At 38.0% G+C, this 16145-nt stretch overlaps 1 protein-coding gene across 1 annotated transcript in view; it reads left to right on the top strand.

Moving 5' to 3' along the window:
• unc13a (unc-13 homolog A (C. elegans)) overlaps window positions 1-16118 on the top strand; it is a gene marked incomplete at its 5' end in the record, with an annotated part of 41254 nt that extends 25136 nt beyond the window's left edge. The window contains 13 exon segments of the mRNA XM_079593214.1: window positions 1306-1383; window positions 1496-1519; window positions 1650-1727; window positions 2487-2575; window positions 2661-2813; window positions 2888-3011; window positions 6226-6255; window positions 7086-7142; window positions 7746-7826; window positions 8342-8489; window positions 11858-11950; window positions 13289-13448; window positions 13562-16118. Of these exon segments, the coding sequence (XP_079449340.1) occupies window positions 1306-1383; window positions 1496-1519; window positions 1650-1727; window positions 2487-2575; window positions 2661-2813; window positions 2888-3011; window positions 6226-6255; window positions 7086-7142; window positions 7746-7826; window positions 8342-8489; window positions 11858-11950; window positions 13289-13448; window positions 13562-13850 (1404 nt within the window). The 3' untranslated portion in view covers window positions 13851-16118.
• Between the last annotated feature and the right edge of the window lie 27 nt (window positions 16119-16145).

The following is a 16145-nucleotide window of genomic DNA, read 5'->3' as shown; positions in this document are numbered from 1 at the left end:
GAATAGCTTGAATATAGTGTGTGTCTCCCTCAGACTGTAAACGAAGCTCGGGCGCACCAGATAACACGTCATCAGCGTCTTCCGTCAGCAGCGTCACTGCGGAGTCGTGAACGCAGATTCACAACAGACCCGGGAGAGAATACAATGCTGAATAAAGTCTTATTTTGTGTTATTTTTGGCTACTTTGATGATGTTTTTATTACCTTTATGGACATGGACAGTATACCGTATGTACATTTTCAATGGAGGGACAGAAAGCTCTCGGACTAAATCTAAAATATCTTAAACTGTGTTCCGAAGATGAACGGAGGTCTTACGGGCTTAGAACGACATGAGGGTGAGTCATTAATGACATTATTTTCATTTTTGGGTGAACTAACCCTTTAAGTCCCAGACTAAAATGCATATTTGAGCTGTTTTAACTGAAAGCAACTTGCACTGACATATCTTAAAATATGTCAGTGTCATTGTTTTGTCTCAAGATTCACACCATTTTTTAAGCACGTTTATAAAAGCAACTTAAATGCCCTAATTGAAGCTAATTACATGTGAAACCGGGCCTGGGCATCGTACGCTTGCCGACTTTGTTAAGGATTAAAGAGAAAAACTGGGCATCATACACTTAACAACTGAGGATCACACACTACCAGACTTTTCAAGTCATTCTGAAACTGACAAACTCACGCATGAACATGCGCCTTATTGCTCAGAGATGCATTACAGGTGAAAACAAGGTGTTCTAAAATCAGTTCAAAATATCAAACATGTTTGAAGCTAAAAACTTCAGACTCTGTGCCCCTCATACCCTACGAGATTTTCTTTGGACCTCGACTGACCAAAACCTGCAGACGGGGTTTGACATTCGGCAACTAGCGTCAATTCCTCCAGACTGCAAATTGGGGCAAAATATCTGTGCAAAAGTCATGTAGTGTATTCCAGTCTTTGGTGAACGCGATTTCACCAGGTACAGCGTGGTCCTGGGTCAACATCATTGTTGATCCTGGAACAACATTCCGATCAACCAATCAGATTTAAGGGTCAAGTTTACAGTTTATGTCAAGTTTAGGCTTGCAACCAGGGTTAGGTGCTTCTACATTAGTGTAATTCACCTATCATTTCCCTCTGATTTTATTGATAACTTATGGGTAGAGTGGTAGGGATAGGATTAGGACTATGTTTATGGACAGGAATGGATCCAGGAACATGTCTTACTTGGCAAAATCAAATGACCCCAGTCTTTAGCAACATTAATATCTGTGAAATAGTTCATGAGATTTGTTTTAACGTGATATCTTTATCCCACAGACCATTAGCAACGTTCTGCTCTCCTATGCGGACATTATCTCCAGGGATTACCCCAACCACTGCACCAAGGAGAAAGTGGTAATAGTCTAAAAAGCCCTGTGGAATCAGGTTTATATTGTTGAAATAGTTGTTTCATTCACAATCCAGAATTTAACCCATTCGGTTTGTGTTTCTCTTTCTTTGATTCTAGAATGCAAAGGATGGTGCTGTCAAGGTCTGTAAATCTGACATGGGCAGAACATGCCATGCAGCTTACAATAAAGAGTCTCTGTACTCTTTTTGTAGTGGTTTGAGATAGTCTTGTTGATTTCAGGCATTTTAATTAGCGTTTTTGCTCCACACAGCCATGCATCCTCATCAACAACATCCAGCAGCTCAGGGTACAGCTTGAGAAGATGTTTGAGGCAATGGGAGGTAAAGATGTAAGTGAACCACAAACCTGCCGACATTAATTCAGCAAAGCATGGATTCGCAGAGACTTACAACCTTCTGAAAGCATGGTCAAGTTCTGGTGGTTTTGACCATTGCACCCAAAAATTATCCCATAATTTACTCACCCTCAAGTCATCCTAGATGTATATGACTTTCTTCTTTAAGCCATAGTTATATTAAACAAATATCCTGGCTCTTCCCAACTTTATAATGGGAATGAATAGTAACAGATTTTGAAGCCCAAAAAAAGCGCATCCATCCATCATAAAAGTAATCCATACGGCTCCAGGGTGTTAATAAAGGCCTTCTGAAGCGAAGCGATGCGTTTTTGTAAGAAAAACTTTATAAACTATAATCACTGCCTTCCGGTAATGGCAGTACCCAAGTCTAGTTCCAGCGGAAGAGTGACCTCTCACCCGACCCATGACGTATTGACGAACGAGGAAGTGCAGAGGATTGAGCAAAACAAAACACCGCTCACAAATTAAAAAACGAGAAGTTTTAAAGAGAAATGTTGGAGGAGCTTGAGTTTGTTGTCCAGCCCTATTTGTTTGAACCGCGAGAGGCGTCGACTCTCACCTGGGCTTATAAATCTCAGTTACCATTCACTCCCATTATATAGCTTGGAAGAGCCAGGATATTTTGAATATAACTCTGACTGTGTCTGGCTGAAAGAATAAAGTAATGTACACCTAGGATGTCCTGAGGGTGATTTTTTGGGTGAACTAACCCTTTTATGTCCCTTTCAGTTGAATGTTGAAGCTAGCGACATTTTGAAAGAACTCCAGGTGAAGCTCAACAATGTTTTGGATGACCTTGCAAGAATCTTTGCCACCAGGTGAGGTATCTAGGGATCAGGAAGAAATAGTTTTTTTGCTCTATTTTTGGAGTAACATCTGTTCCCCACCTTGTTCTCCCACTAGTTTCCAACCAAACATCGAAGAAAATGTCAAGCAGATGGGTGACATACTTAGCCAGGTGAAGGGGACAGGGAACGTGCCAGCAAGTGCTTGCAGCAGCGTTGCACAGGACGCAGACAACGTCCTCCAGCCCATCATGGACTTCCTTGACAGCAAGTAAGATGCTAATTTAGATTTAGACGTCTTCTTGGAAATTTCACACTTCCAATCTTACCTTTTTTTCCTGTCAGCCTCACGCTGTTTGCCAAGATCTGCGAGAAGACAGTCTTGAAGCGAGTACTGAAGGAGCTTTGGAAGCTGGTCATGAACACAATGGAGAAGACGATTGTTCTGCCGCCTTTGACTGACCAAACGGTAATGAGCTGTTTAGAACTTCATTAAAAGCAGATTTCTGAGACATACTACATGTAGAAATCATTTTATATAAATGTGGAGATTGTTTACAGCATTGTATATTCTGGTATGGATCATGAAGACTCAGAAGGACTGGAAATGTATCTCCTCTTGCCCAACAAAACATGTCCCTTTCCCAAATCAAATCACCTTGGACGAAAGACACATCTTTCCACTCTAAAAACGTTGGGAGTGCACCATATCATTCAAGCACCTCTTGAGACTGCTCTCTGGTCCTGTAGTCATACAGTTGTACATTTCATGTATATTAATTTCGACTAAAAAGTTTTATTAACTCTATTTCTACAGTTTTGAATCCTAGTGCATTTTGAGAGCATTTCTACAGGAACAGAGACAACGTACTGCTTTTAATTTGTCTTGATATAACTGTTATTCTTTTTGTATTTTTGTTTGTATTTGTTTATTTACACAAAAGAGACCCATATCAGTTCTTTCAAATATTGGACATTTGAACGGGAAACATCTCCCTATTGGCCTAGTTAATCAGTTGCCAATTGCTGTTATGCTAATTGTAAAATGCCAAAAATGTAAGTAATAATTCACTCAAAAATTTCAGTTCTGTCAACATTTACTCATTCCAAACTGGTATGACCTTTTTTCGTCTATGGAAACAAAAGGAGATGTTTTGAAGTACCGGTATGTTCACGCTGTTCTTTTTTCTACAACGAAGGCACTTTCCTGTTTCAAAAAGGACATTATAAAAGTGGCCCATCTGACTTAAGAACTTTATTCCAAGTCATACAATGGTTTTGTGTAAAGAATTCAAGAAAATGTAAGTTTGGTAAACCCCAACTTTGAACATGCAGAAATTTGAATGAGGATTAAAAGCTACTGCAAATGACAAGTTTGGACATTTTCAGTAAATAACTCGCACAAACTTATCGATTTGCTTCAGAAGACTTGAGATATAGCACATAAGTCGCATGGGCTTACATTTATTTATGTGGCTTTTATGTCCATTTTGTAGCTTAACTTGGTCCTCGTCCACTTTCATTGAATGGAAAAGAACAGCTTGAACATTCGTCAAAGTTTCTCCTTTTGTGTTTCATGGATGAAAGAACATACCGGTTTGGAACATGCTGAGAGTGAGATTTTTTCATTTTCAGCCTAATTATTCCTCCAGACTAAGCCGGATTTAGTCCCTCAGGCAAGCACAGACCTTGGGACTTACCGTAATATTGTATCAGGCCCGAAGCCGGTCCTGTAGACTGAATGTTAATGCTTCTTTTGATTTGATGTGGGGCTCTTTGTAGCTTCACTGACCCTTCTCTCTGGTTATTACATTCTCGCTCTCCCCCCGCTCCACCTCCACAGATGATAGTAAGTACCAGAGCACTTTTGTCTGTGCGTCTGTATGTCCCGCAGTCCGTCCACGCTGGGTGACCCCTTCCCACCACCTCCTTCTGCTCTGTGTGGCTGCCATGTCCTCCCTTCCTCTTGTCCAATGCATCCTCATTCACCTGTCACGTCTTTCTCTCTTTCTCTCGCTGTCTCTCTCTTCTCTTCTTTGTCCATCTCCTCTCCTTTCCCTGGCCACCTCAGTGGTCTGTATACCCGAGGTGGCTGCAGCATGGTGCATTTCCTAATTGACTTGGACAAGGCCCTTTTCCGATTCCCACCCCAACGAAACTTCCAATCTGATGTCCGCCCCACATATGACTGCCAACCCCTTCCTCTACTCATTCTCCTGGAAGCGACACTCTTTTGCTCCCAGTCCGGTGCCCATGGTGGGTCTATTAACTGGGGGACGTTAACCGGTTTCAGGTGGTCCACCCTCCCCGTCTCTGTCACCTGTTTGAAACCTCTCCTCTGTGGGTTGTTGCTTGCGTCTGATCTTCACCTCAACTCCCGAGCCTCTCTTTTTAATCTCTGCAAGACATTATTCTGTCAATCTGTCCTGGTATTTGGTTTTTTCATGTTGTTGTACCAAAATTGGCCTGATCGAACGCTAAGGTCTCATACTGATGTATTTTCTGGCTTATTGTCAGGCTTGAGAATTTTTAATTAAGTCCATAAAATGTATTTTAACAATATAGTCTAGTTGTCAGTTGTTTGTAAATATATATATATAAAAATATATATTGTCATTTTACAGTGCAAATATTGTTTGTTTGTTTTTTGCTCTGCCTGTTTCAATCCATTAGCTTTCATATGAAGATGTTTTCATTATTTTCTTTTCAGAATTGCTTTGAAAGAATTTCATAGTTTTTACCTTTGCTCAGTTTAGTTGGTCTCTTAGAATACTGTACAGAAATCTAATTAAAAAATATTAAATAAATGAGTGTTAACTACTTTGATTTAAAGGGACAGTTCACCCAAAAAATGAAAAGTCTGTCATAATTTACTCACCCTCGCGTCGATACAGAAATTCTTCTCGTCTGCCATAGCAATCAAATGTCATTCACATTTGCGTATATTCAAATATGGCACGTCAAGATTGTGTCACGTCAGTTTTAACGTCAATCAAGTCAGGAGTTTTCAGATGTCACGGCCCCCAAAATACGATCATCCAGGTATACCCCCATCCTAAAATTGAAAACGTTGCTATATAGTTTTGTGAATAAAGACACAATTTATAATGTGAAAATTTAATTTTAAAATGTCATTTTTAAAATATTATTTTGGAAAATATTTAGTTTATATTATCTTACATCATTAAATTTTGATTTGCTGAACTGAATTATTTAAATATTTTTTAATTTTATTAATTTAAATTTATTATAAAATTGTAATAGTTTAAAAAAAATTACGTTTTTTTTTTCTTTTTTTTTTCTTTTTTTTTCTAAACTTTAAAAATGTTTTAGACTTGGCAGCTCCAGTCCCCATTCACTTTCATTGTATGGAAAATTGTGGCGTGAACATTCTGTAAAACATCTCCTTTTGCGTTTCACAGAAGAAAAGAAAAAAAAAACGAGTTCGAAATTACACGAGGGTGCACAAATAATGACAATTTTAATTTCTGTCTCTGTAACAACAAACTGTAACGAACAGCATGTTTTCCTCTTCTTCTTTTTTTTCTCATTTTCCATAATTTGTTTTTTCCTGAAGTTATGTGATTGGCCTGTTAGTCAGTAACTGGATATTGGACACTGTCAGCCTATTAAAGAGCGCCAGGACTAATTCTCAAGTTAATTACACTATCCTCTTTTCACAGGGCAGGGTGAAGCTTGCTTGTCACAGTGATGTAAGAACTGAATCCCCTTTAGCTCAATGTGTTCTGTCTCTCTCTCTCTCTCTCTCTCTCTCTCTCTCTCTCTCTCTCTCATTCTCAGTGTCTTCTTTGTGTGACTTGGGTCCCCCTGTTGAAACAAACCGGTGGAAGCAGTGTTTTTTTTACCCCTTGTTTTCAATGCGGTTGTGGGTTTCCCTATAGACACCATTTATAGTTAACTATGTGCCCTTTCGAATCCTCACATAGTTTGTTACAGGTGCTCGGACACCCCGGGTTAAATAATGCATGACAGTCGCTTTAGACTCTGATGTCTATGCTGGTCTAAGCGACGATTTCTTTCTTTGATTTCAGAAATACACACTATTTCTGTATACTAACTATTTCGTTTTCCTAGAAGGACTACATTGTACATATTTGTATAATGGTATAATAAGGTGCACAAGCCTCATTCACTTAGTGATATATCCACAGATTAGAGTATCGGCCAGTCGTAGATACTAGATATATCACCAGAGTGTTGTTGTCCCGGGCTGTGGACCTATTGGTTTTTGTAAACCTTTCAACTCTTGTCTCTGTCTTATGTATGTAGCTAGTGTACCGTTTAATGTTGCACAAACAGTTGTGTGTCGATGCGTGGCTGTGTGTGAGTGTGTTTGGGGGTGGGGCACGCTGGGATTGTGCGAGTGTGTGTCTGACGTTTAAGACTGTTTCTGACCTCTGTGATGTGGCATTTCTGTCTACAACCTTGTCGATCTCTGTGACCTGACTAATGTCCCCTCTTCTCTTCTATACCTTCTTTCTTTCTTTTTCTCGCTTCCTCCTTTTTTCTCTTCTTCCTCCAGGGCACTCAACTCATATTCAATGCTGCCAAGGAACTCGGTCAACTCTCCAAGCTTAAGGTATGTTAGTTTGCTACGTACAATTTTTGTTTTTTACAGAATTTTTCGTACTCATTTTCAGAAATGCGTATTGTATTGGCCAAAAAATGTCATTTTAGTTACATTTTGAAAAATGTATAAATATTTATAAATTAATATTTACATAATATTAATAATATTAAGTAAATATTTATGATATATTTTTTTTAATATTATTTGAAATAATTTATATTTTAAAACATATTGATTTATAAATAAATGTATATAGTTTTATTAATAGTACTATATAAATAAATTGTGTTTTTTTTATCAGTTTATCATTAAATATGTTTGAATTAAAATGTTTGAATTAACGTAATTTGTCTCTTCATTGTCACTGGTAAAATAAAATAAAAAAGCATTATTATATTTTTTTGTAATAATTTGCAGTATAACACCTAAATTCATTATTAATAAACAAATGATTTTTTTTAAATAAAAAAAATTCTCTTAATTTTTGTGCAAAGTGTGACATAAATTAACCCAGGATTACGTTTACTCGGGTTTAAATGAACCTGGAATAACAATTTTAATTATGAAAAGATCATTGTATTTTGTTCTTAGAAAATGTTGTTCTTTTTGTAGGAGCACATGGTTCGTGAGGAGGCCAAGGCACTGTCCCCTAAACAGTGTGCAGTGATTGAGTTAGCCCTGGATACTATAAAGGTGTGTGTAAAGAAATGGTCTTCCCCTGGTTAGTGATGACGACACCATCAGCAATAGTGTGCTTCAAATAGTGGATCGCTGAATATAATGGAAATATATAACTAAAGTTACCTTCTTACTTCTACACTACATATATGTAGAATATTAATTATTTTAAATAATTAAAAAAACATAAGTCTGATACACAAAGATATATGTTTTATTTGCACTTTGTACATCACTATCCTTCATTGTATTATTCACTTTACACTCTCAGTCAAGCGTTTGCCCTTTGCCACATTCTGTGGATTGTTTTTTGCACCTTTTGATGTAGAGCAGGATTTTTATTTATTTTAAAAACCAGTTTAATCAGTAGGAAAGCCCAGGGAATCAACATTATTACAGGGAATATACACAGTTAATCAACTGTGTCTTTGTAGCTGTCAAAATATTGCTCTTTGTTTGTTTGAGCAACCCGACGTGCCGGACACAGCAGCATTGTCTCAAGCATGCTCTGTTGTTTTGGGGTTTCTTAGCAATATTTCCATGCTGGAGGTGTGGGACTGAAGAAGACGTTCCTTGAGAAGAGTCCAGACCTGCTGTCTCTGCACTACGCCCTGTCCCTCTACACTCAGGCCACCGACAAACTCATCAAGACCTTCGTTCAGTCCCAGAATGCACAAGGTAAGGCTCTTCCAGACATCTCGCTGTGCCTTTAAATATTATTTACCTTTTCTCTACCTCTACACAGCATCAGTCTTTAATAAAATTAGGATATATATAAAATTATTGTATAATATATATTATTATTAGTGCTGTCAAATTGATTAATCGTGGTTAATCACATCTAACATAAAAGTTTGTAAATAAATATAATATATATACTGTAAAAAAAAAAAATTATATTGCATTTTCTTTTAGTGTTTAATCTGAGTTCCGTCTTTCTTTTTCTCCCTCACACACTTTGGGAATCCTGACACACTTTAGGTCGAGACGCCCCTGGCAGAGCCATTTTAATAGATTATCATTTAAAATGTAATTAGAGTAAATGTCACTACATTCATTTAATTATTTAAACACATATTAAAAAGCAAGTGTGTTTGCAAATGTGTGTATGTGTGCGTAAAAATCCACAGCAGGTTGAAGATGGACTGTTAAAGACTGTTAACATTTGCTGAGCTTGTTGGACTGTCTCTTTTTTTCTTCTTCTGTATCTCTTTCTTTCCATCTCTCAAATCCCCATCACTATGTGGTCTCAATTTCTCTCTGTATTTTTCTGCGTCCTCTCCTTCTCTTTCACCAGTTCATGGAGGGAAGGGGGTAAGGTTCAGCCATAGTGAAGACGTGTACCCAGAGAAGGGTACGTTCACGTGGGGTCCGGTGCCCTTCACGACGAAGAACTAATCAGTGATCCACCCGATCAGATCATGCACCTCCCATTCCAACGGGCCAATCGCATGCCCCACGACCACCCATATCTTCCCACAGAAAGGGCCTTGCATGTATGAGTACCTGGGAAGAACATGCTGTTTGTTCGCATACATTGATCTGAAATGTATCTTGACGCTACAGCAGCAAGAAAGCCCAGGATGAAGTGTGTTTTGAATGGCAGTGAATGAGGAATGCACGCACTTCTGCAGTGTGAGGTGCATGTGTGCACTGCGGATGACAAGCCGTGAGTGACAGCGAGTGAGAGACCGTGACGAAACGTTATTTTTCCAAGCGCTGAATCACGTTGTCGAATGTAGACGTGACATTAATTGCGACTGACTCAGATTGTCCGCAGGCAGGGTCTGTTCTGTTGCTCTGCGTGGTTTTCCCTCACGACCACGCAACGTGGCTTCCCCTCCCTCTCATCCCTTAGGCTCAAGACAACCCTCCCTCAGCCAATCAGAGTTCGCTCCTGGGGTCAGGTGATGTGCTTTCTGTCAGTGTACATCAGTTCAAAGAAGCCCTAAATTGGCATTTAAGGGCCCCGTAAAAAAATCACATGACTATATGTAATTATAACTTGAGATATGATTTATGTTGCTTCAAAATGACCAATATTAGACGTTGATATGCTTGAGCCAAATTAGTGTTTACTTATTCTCAAAAACAGCAGCAGTTTTTAATATGGGTTAGAGTGGATATTTTTATGAAAATATTGCATAATGCAAAAAATCTCAATGAACCCTAAAAATATATTTAAAATAAACTATATTAAATTAAACATTTACAAATATTTGATAATATATAACAAAAGTTAAATATTATATATATATATATTGCTGTATATTGTTATATATTCTCAAATATTTTTTTATTAATTATATATAATATTTAAATTTTGTGATATAATATCAAATATTTTTAATTTTTTTAGGTTCATTTAGATTTTTCATTATATTAAACAAAATCTTAGGGGTAAAATATATCTGGACATGTTTTGTTTTTTCCATTGCTAAATAATGCTTAATATATTTTTTGTAAATATATAATATATTACAAATGTTTTTAATATTATATTAAAAATTTTAGCTAAATTATTCTAAATAAAAATAAATTATAGTAAATTAAATGTATATTTAAGACAATTAAAAAATATGTTGCAAATATTTTATTAACGATTTCTGATTTTGTGGTTAAATATGACCCGGACATTTCTGGACAGGTTTGGTGACATTTACCCAGATGCTGTTTGGTTTGAAATAGTCATAAAGTGCTGCATCAACAGCCGTCAGCGTCAACGTTAACATGCTGCTGTTCAAGCTTTTTCAAATCCCTTCTTGCTTAGACAGTTCCGCTCTAAAGAGAAACTGCATTATCAGCCGGTTTCTCTGACAGCCACACACATATAACAGATGCTGAAAGCAACCCATTTTTTAATTATTATTTGATTGCAGCTGCCCTAGATTCTGTGGAGAGATGCACAAGTTTTAGATGTTTGTCGCATTTAGTTGAACGTGAAAATTCATTGGAGTCAAAAGTGTTTAAAAAAGTGAATCAAAAGGATTTGTTAGTGAATATTATTGTAGCTTACTGTATGCCAACGACCGTGGCAGCTTTCCATGAGTGTGAATGCAGATGTGTGGGAATGGAAGTGGTTTTCCGCATGTACCTGCCTGCATTGAAACCAAGTGAAGGACAATATCACATGTTCTCCTTGTCTTCTCCTTCCTATGAATGACTGGACCAATAGGACTGCTCTCCCCCCTCCCCATCATGGTTATAAACCCTTCATGAAACACCAGAAATCAAGTGTGACCACAGCATGTGTGCAGATGGTACACTCATGATAATCTGAGGAAACACACTTCTCTTTGTATTGTAAACACTTTGAGGCAAAAGAATCCTGTGAGGCATCACTTTATTTTGGTTGTCTGTGTATTGTGAGCTATTTTCATTGATGATTTCAAGTCTTGTCAGATTTGTATGTAGGCATTAGCTTGCTGGCTTGCTATTTTTGTTAGCTAGCTTGCTTCAAGAAGCTGTTAGCGCTGTACACAGACACTGGAATAAAGTGTACCAACTTGTTTTGCCTGAATAAGACTCACAAATTCAGATTTAGAGATGTGTTGCAGGGATCACTTGTTAAATCATTTTCAGAGCTTATTTGCATCTTTCGGCCATTTTTAAAAGTTCACAAATGGATCACCCCAATTAAGTAAAGTCAAATTTGTACAGCCCAGTCTTTTAAAATGGTGTATATTAGCTCTTATCTAAATTTATTATACATTTAATTTAAGATTCTGTGGGAATAAAAAAAAATCCACATTTGAACTTGGATCAATACAGTAAGCTCTGAATTTGTATTTATTAAGTGCTTCAACATGGAAGAACTACCTGAATTCCTTTTCATATTATTAATGATATCTCAAGCCAGGTTCAACACCATTACGCTATTTAAACCTCTTTATAATCCAATAGCTCAAAGCATACATTGCTTCTGTATGACTCTGTGATTACTGAATTCATAAAGGAAGTGATTAGAAGTTCCATTGAGCCATACCGATGCAAAGTATCCTGACAGACCAGAGATGGAGTCTTGACTTGTCTCGTCTTGTCTGCAGGTACTGGTGTTGATGATGCAGTTGGAGAGGTGTCTATCCATGTAGAGATCTTCACTCATCCAAATACTGGAGAGCACAAAGTCACAGTGAAGGGTACGTAGTGCTCCTTCGTTTTTAACTAAAGCCTGTTTGCATTCCTCCTTGAGTTTAAACTTTGGAAGAAGTTGCTTCTATTAAGGTGAAACTTAAAGCTTAGGAACCCTTTGAAGAACCTCTAGGCACCCATTTGAAGGTGCCTCCGCTATCTTGTGTACTCGAGGAAGTTCTCATATCTTTTCTTTACTGTAGGGTTCTTGGAGGAACCAGTGATAAAAGTCTTTAGAGTTATTGCATTAAATTCTGGGTTCCATTTTGTAATTTCCTCAGAGAATTGCCCCTTTTTAAAGGGTGTCCATGGGTTCTCTAAAATGTCTTCCCTGTGTGCTAATCTGGAACCTTAAATGCTCAAGTAGATTCATTTTCGTTGTAATGGGAAGAATGGCTAGAACAAAAATGAAAAGGTATATGTGGTGGAATCCTCTGGAAAACCTCTATGAAACCTTGTTAAGAGGCTCAAAACTTTTTCTATATAACGGCGCTGCTAGAAGAATTGCTGACAGTCTAGATCTCTTGTACGAACTTCGGGGTTCTGTATTGTAAGTTCTTTAGAGAAGTTCCCTATTCCAAAGCATGCAAGTAGCTTCATTTTCGTAGTGTAACGGGAAGAATGTTAAGGAGAGACTACACTGTAAACATTTTATGAAATGTGAGGTACTATTTTGGTTCCTTAGATCACCAACTGGAAAACCTCTAGACACTCATGTCAAGTGCTTCAAAACCATTGACAATCTTTAGAGGCTTCCATCTTTTAGGTTCCTCTGAGAACTTCCCTTTGTTTCAAAGGGTGCCAAGAGGTTCTCCAAAAAAATGCAAAGATTTTACCTTTAGGGCTATAACAGCTTGTCAGTAGGGCAGTACCCTTAAAACTATACCTTATCTACCCTTAAAAGGTAGTACTTTAGAATCATAATATGTACTTTTAAAGGAATACTATGAACATTTTAGGGGTAAATAAGATATAAAGGTGTCCCTTTAAGGCAGGGGTGTACTAACCTGCTTCTGGGGGGTCCATGTCCTGCAGAGTTTTGCTCCAACCGTGATTAAACACACCTGAACCAGCTAATCAAGCTCTTAATAGGCATACTAGAAACTTCCAGGCAGGTGTGTTGAGGCAACTTGGAGCCAAACTTTGCAGAACAGTTTTTGGACACCCCTGCTTTAAGGGCACTGCCCCAGTGACAAGCTGTTTTACCCCTATAGGTAAACGTTTTTGTGAATTTTTCCCAAGTGACCAAGTGGTCCCTCAAGTTTCTTAATTTTTGCAGTATAATAGGACACAAGTAAAGGGAAGTCTTAGAAATTTTAACAATTCAATGTATTTTTTTATTTTAGTGGTGGCTGCGAATGACCTACGTTGGCAGACTTCTGGAATTTTCCGGCCCTTCGTGGAGGTCTATATCATAGGCCCTCATCTCAGCGATAAGAAGAGAAAGTACGCCACCAAGTCCAAGAACAACAGCTGGGCTCCAAAATACAACGAGACCTTTACATTGTGAGTGGCATGCACTTGTTTCTTTAGCTTGCGCTTCAGTTTCTTCGTACCGCCGTCTATGTTACAGTTCCTGATTTAAATTTAATCCTGGTGTTGTTGCTTCTTTCCCAAAGCACGTTGAGTAACGAAGTGGGTCCGGAGTGCTACGAGCTGCAGGTGTGCGTGAAAGACTACTGCTTTGCACGAGAGGACCGCACCGTTGGAATGGCGGTACTGCAGCTAAAGGACGTAGCACCGCGGGGTAGCGTAGCATGCTGGCTACCGCTAGGTAAACGCATTCACATGGACGAAACCGGCCTGACCGTACTGCGAATCCTGTCCCAGCGCAACAACGACGACGTCGCGAAAGAATTTGTCAAACTCAAATCCGACCAGCGTTCTGCTGAGGAGGGGCGGAGCTAAGACCAGGAAGTATCTAGCGAGGCACAGTTACTTTGCTGAAAACACTGCCCCCTAATGCTCAGATGTTGCACTAGCACACAGAAAAAAATACACAAGACATATTTATCTTGGTTCTTCACTTTAATGACCAACCGTTTACGTGACAAAAGAAGTTATATATTTGTACTCAGTGCACTGCCATTAGACCTGCCAGGAAGGGCTTGTTTGACAAGCACAATTTGGCACATGAAACAGACACAGGATATTGTATCTTTTAAATACTTGATGTTTGTGATGTCCTTGATTTTTATAATGCTTATTCCAAGGAAAAAAGGTACTTAAATCCAACACATTTATCTATTTATTCTGCAAAACATTAAATATCACTATCAGTTCACACGTATCAAAATACAAATCCAGAAAAAAATATTTATTATATTTATTATAATAATAATAATAATAATAACAAAATGTTATATTATAGTAATTACATTAAAAAATATATTTATATTATTTAGATATAGATTTTTTTTTCAAATGCATCTGTGAAATAGAACCAGATTAAGGCATATAAACATGATGTACACTTTTTTTTTCCATATCAAGCAATCCGCAATGATGTCGAAAACCTCTTTAGTGAGGCCTTCTGTCAATCATTCCTGCACCCTTCTAAAGGTGTCTTAATGTCAGGGTATCTTTTCTCCACTATGTACCACCATTTCACACCCTAACCTACTTATTAGGGACCAAAACCCACTATGGGTCAGACTTTTAATGTTATGCAATCGTTTAGAAGCACAAGAAAATTGCGGGGGAAAAATAGACCTACAACCAAATACACCTCTGAATGCAGAGTGGTTGCTTTTTCCTGTAGTATGGAAATGTCTTGGGTGTTGGATGAAATTTATTTTTCGGAGACACCACTTGCAGGAAATCCAACGAATTATACTTATTGTAAAGACTATAAGATACGGACACTTTGTAAAGACGCTTCGCACATTAAGATTCAATCACAAGGCCAACTCTGTCCTGTTTTTGTGTATCTAATATGTTTTCCGATCTGTTCAAGTACGAGTGCCTGTGCAGTTTATCAAGTGTTTGTCGGCATGATAAGGCACGATGTATATGTGCAAGTTTGGATTGACAAACACTGCTTATATTAGACACCAGAGCTGCCTGTTTCAGTGAGATTTCACTTTATTACATCACAGTTAAATGTCATACCACTCCAGATCATTCCATGTGAAATGGGGCTTCCCCCCCTCTACAGCAATCTCTGGTTTCACACCTCAAAAGAATCACAGCCGTTGAGAATCACTCCTATAGAGTTGCCATAGTAACCGCTGATGAATCCTGCCATTTTACTGCCAAACCATCCACCATATTAGAAAAGCACAAGAGAGACGCTTTATAATGTGGGTTAAACACTATATTCATTCCTTCCTGCTGTATTGCGCTAAACCACAAGTGTCAAAAACTAACCGCGCTATTGATCTACTTAGGTGAAATTATCTCGTCGCATAGTGAATTTAGCCATTGAGCACCTTGCGCTACAGCTGTTTTTTATGTTTCCTTATATTATTTCTCTAAAAATAGTCTATGCATCAGTCAGAATCATCAGTGGTCAACAGCCTTGGATTGTTTACATCGCGAATGGTCGGCACAACCCGCAGCTGCAAACTTCGCTGGTTTTGCTTTACATACTGAATCCTTCATTCGTTGTAGGGTTCAATCACAGGAAATGGCATTAATGAATGTTGAAATGACTGCCGACTGGAAAAATTGCATCTGTAGCAAGAAAATGCTCTGATTTGGATGATAGGATTTCTAATGTTAAAGCTGTGTGTTGCTGACTGTGAATAATAATAGTACAGGATATAGTGAGCATGTAGTACGAGACAAAGCACACACAGACACAAGTGCACACTGCGCCCAATAACCCCACACGCACCCAAACAGACACTCCTTGCCTGTATATAAGAAGCAGTGCATGTTGGGAAAGATTCTTCTTGTGCCAGCATGTATCTTTGATGTGATATTCAATTGTTGTATTTATTTTCTCTTGATTTTCTTTGTCATTTATTTTGATATTTGGGTATTATTTTCTATTTTTGAAAGGCTTGTGAATATATAAATATGTATTACTGATGTGTAGTGGTACAGAGTACTAGCATGAGAGATTTTTTTATACAAAGATGTTTCTAATTTTTGTTTTTCTAAATATGATCGTTCTTATCGGGGAAGGAGGTAAAACACTTGCCAGCCTTGGTTTGTTTCTACTTCCAATAAATGGTTAAAAAATACACTGTGCAATAG

The sequence above is a fragment of the Phoxinus phoxinus genome (genome assembly GCF_949152265.1).
Source record: "Phoxinus phoxinus genome assembly, chromosome: 20".
Taxonomy (NCBI): domain Eukaryota; kingdom Metazoa; phylum Chordata; class Actinopteri; order Cypriniformes; family Leuciscidae; genus Phoxinus; species Phoxinus phoxinus.
This window is presented reverse-complemented; position numbering and strand designations above follow the sequence as displayed.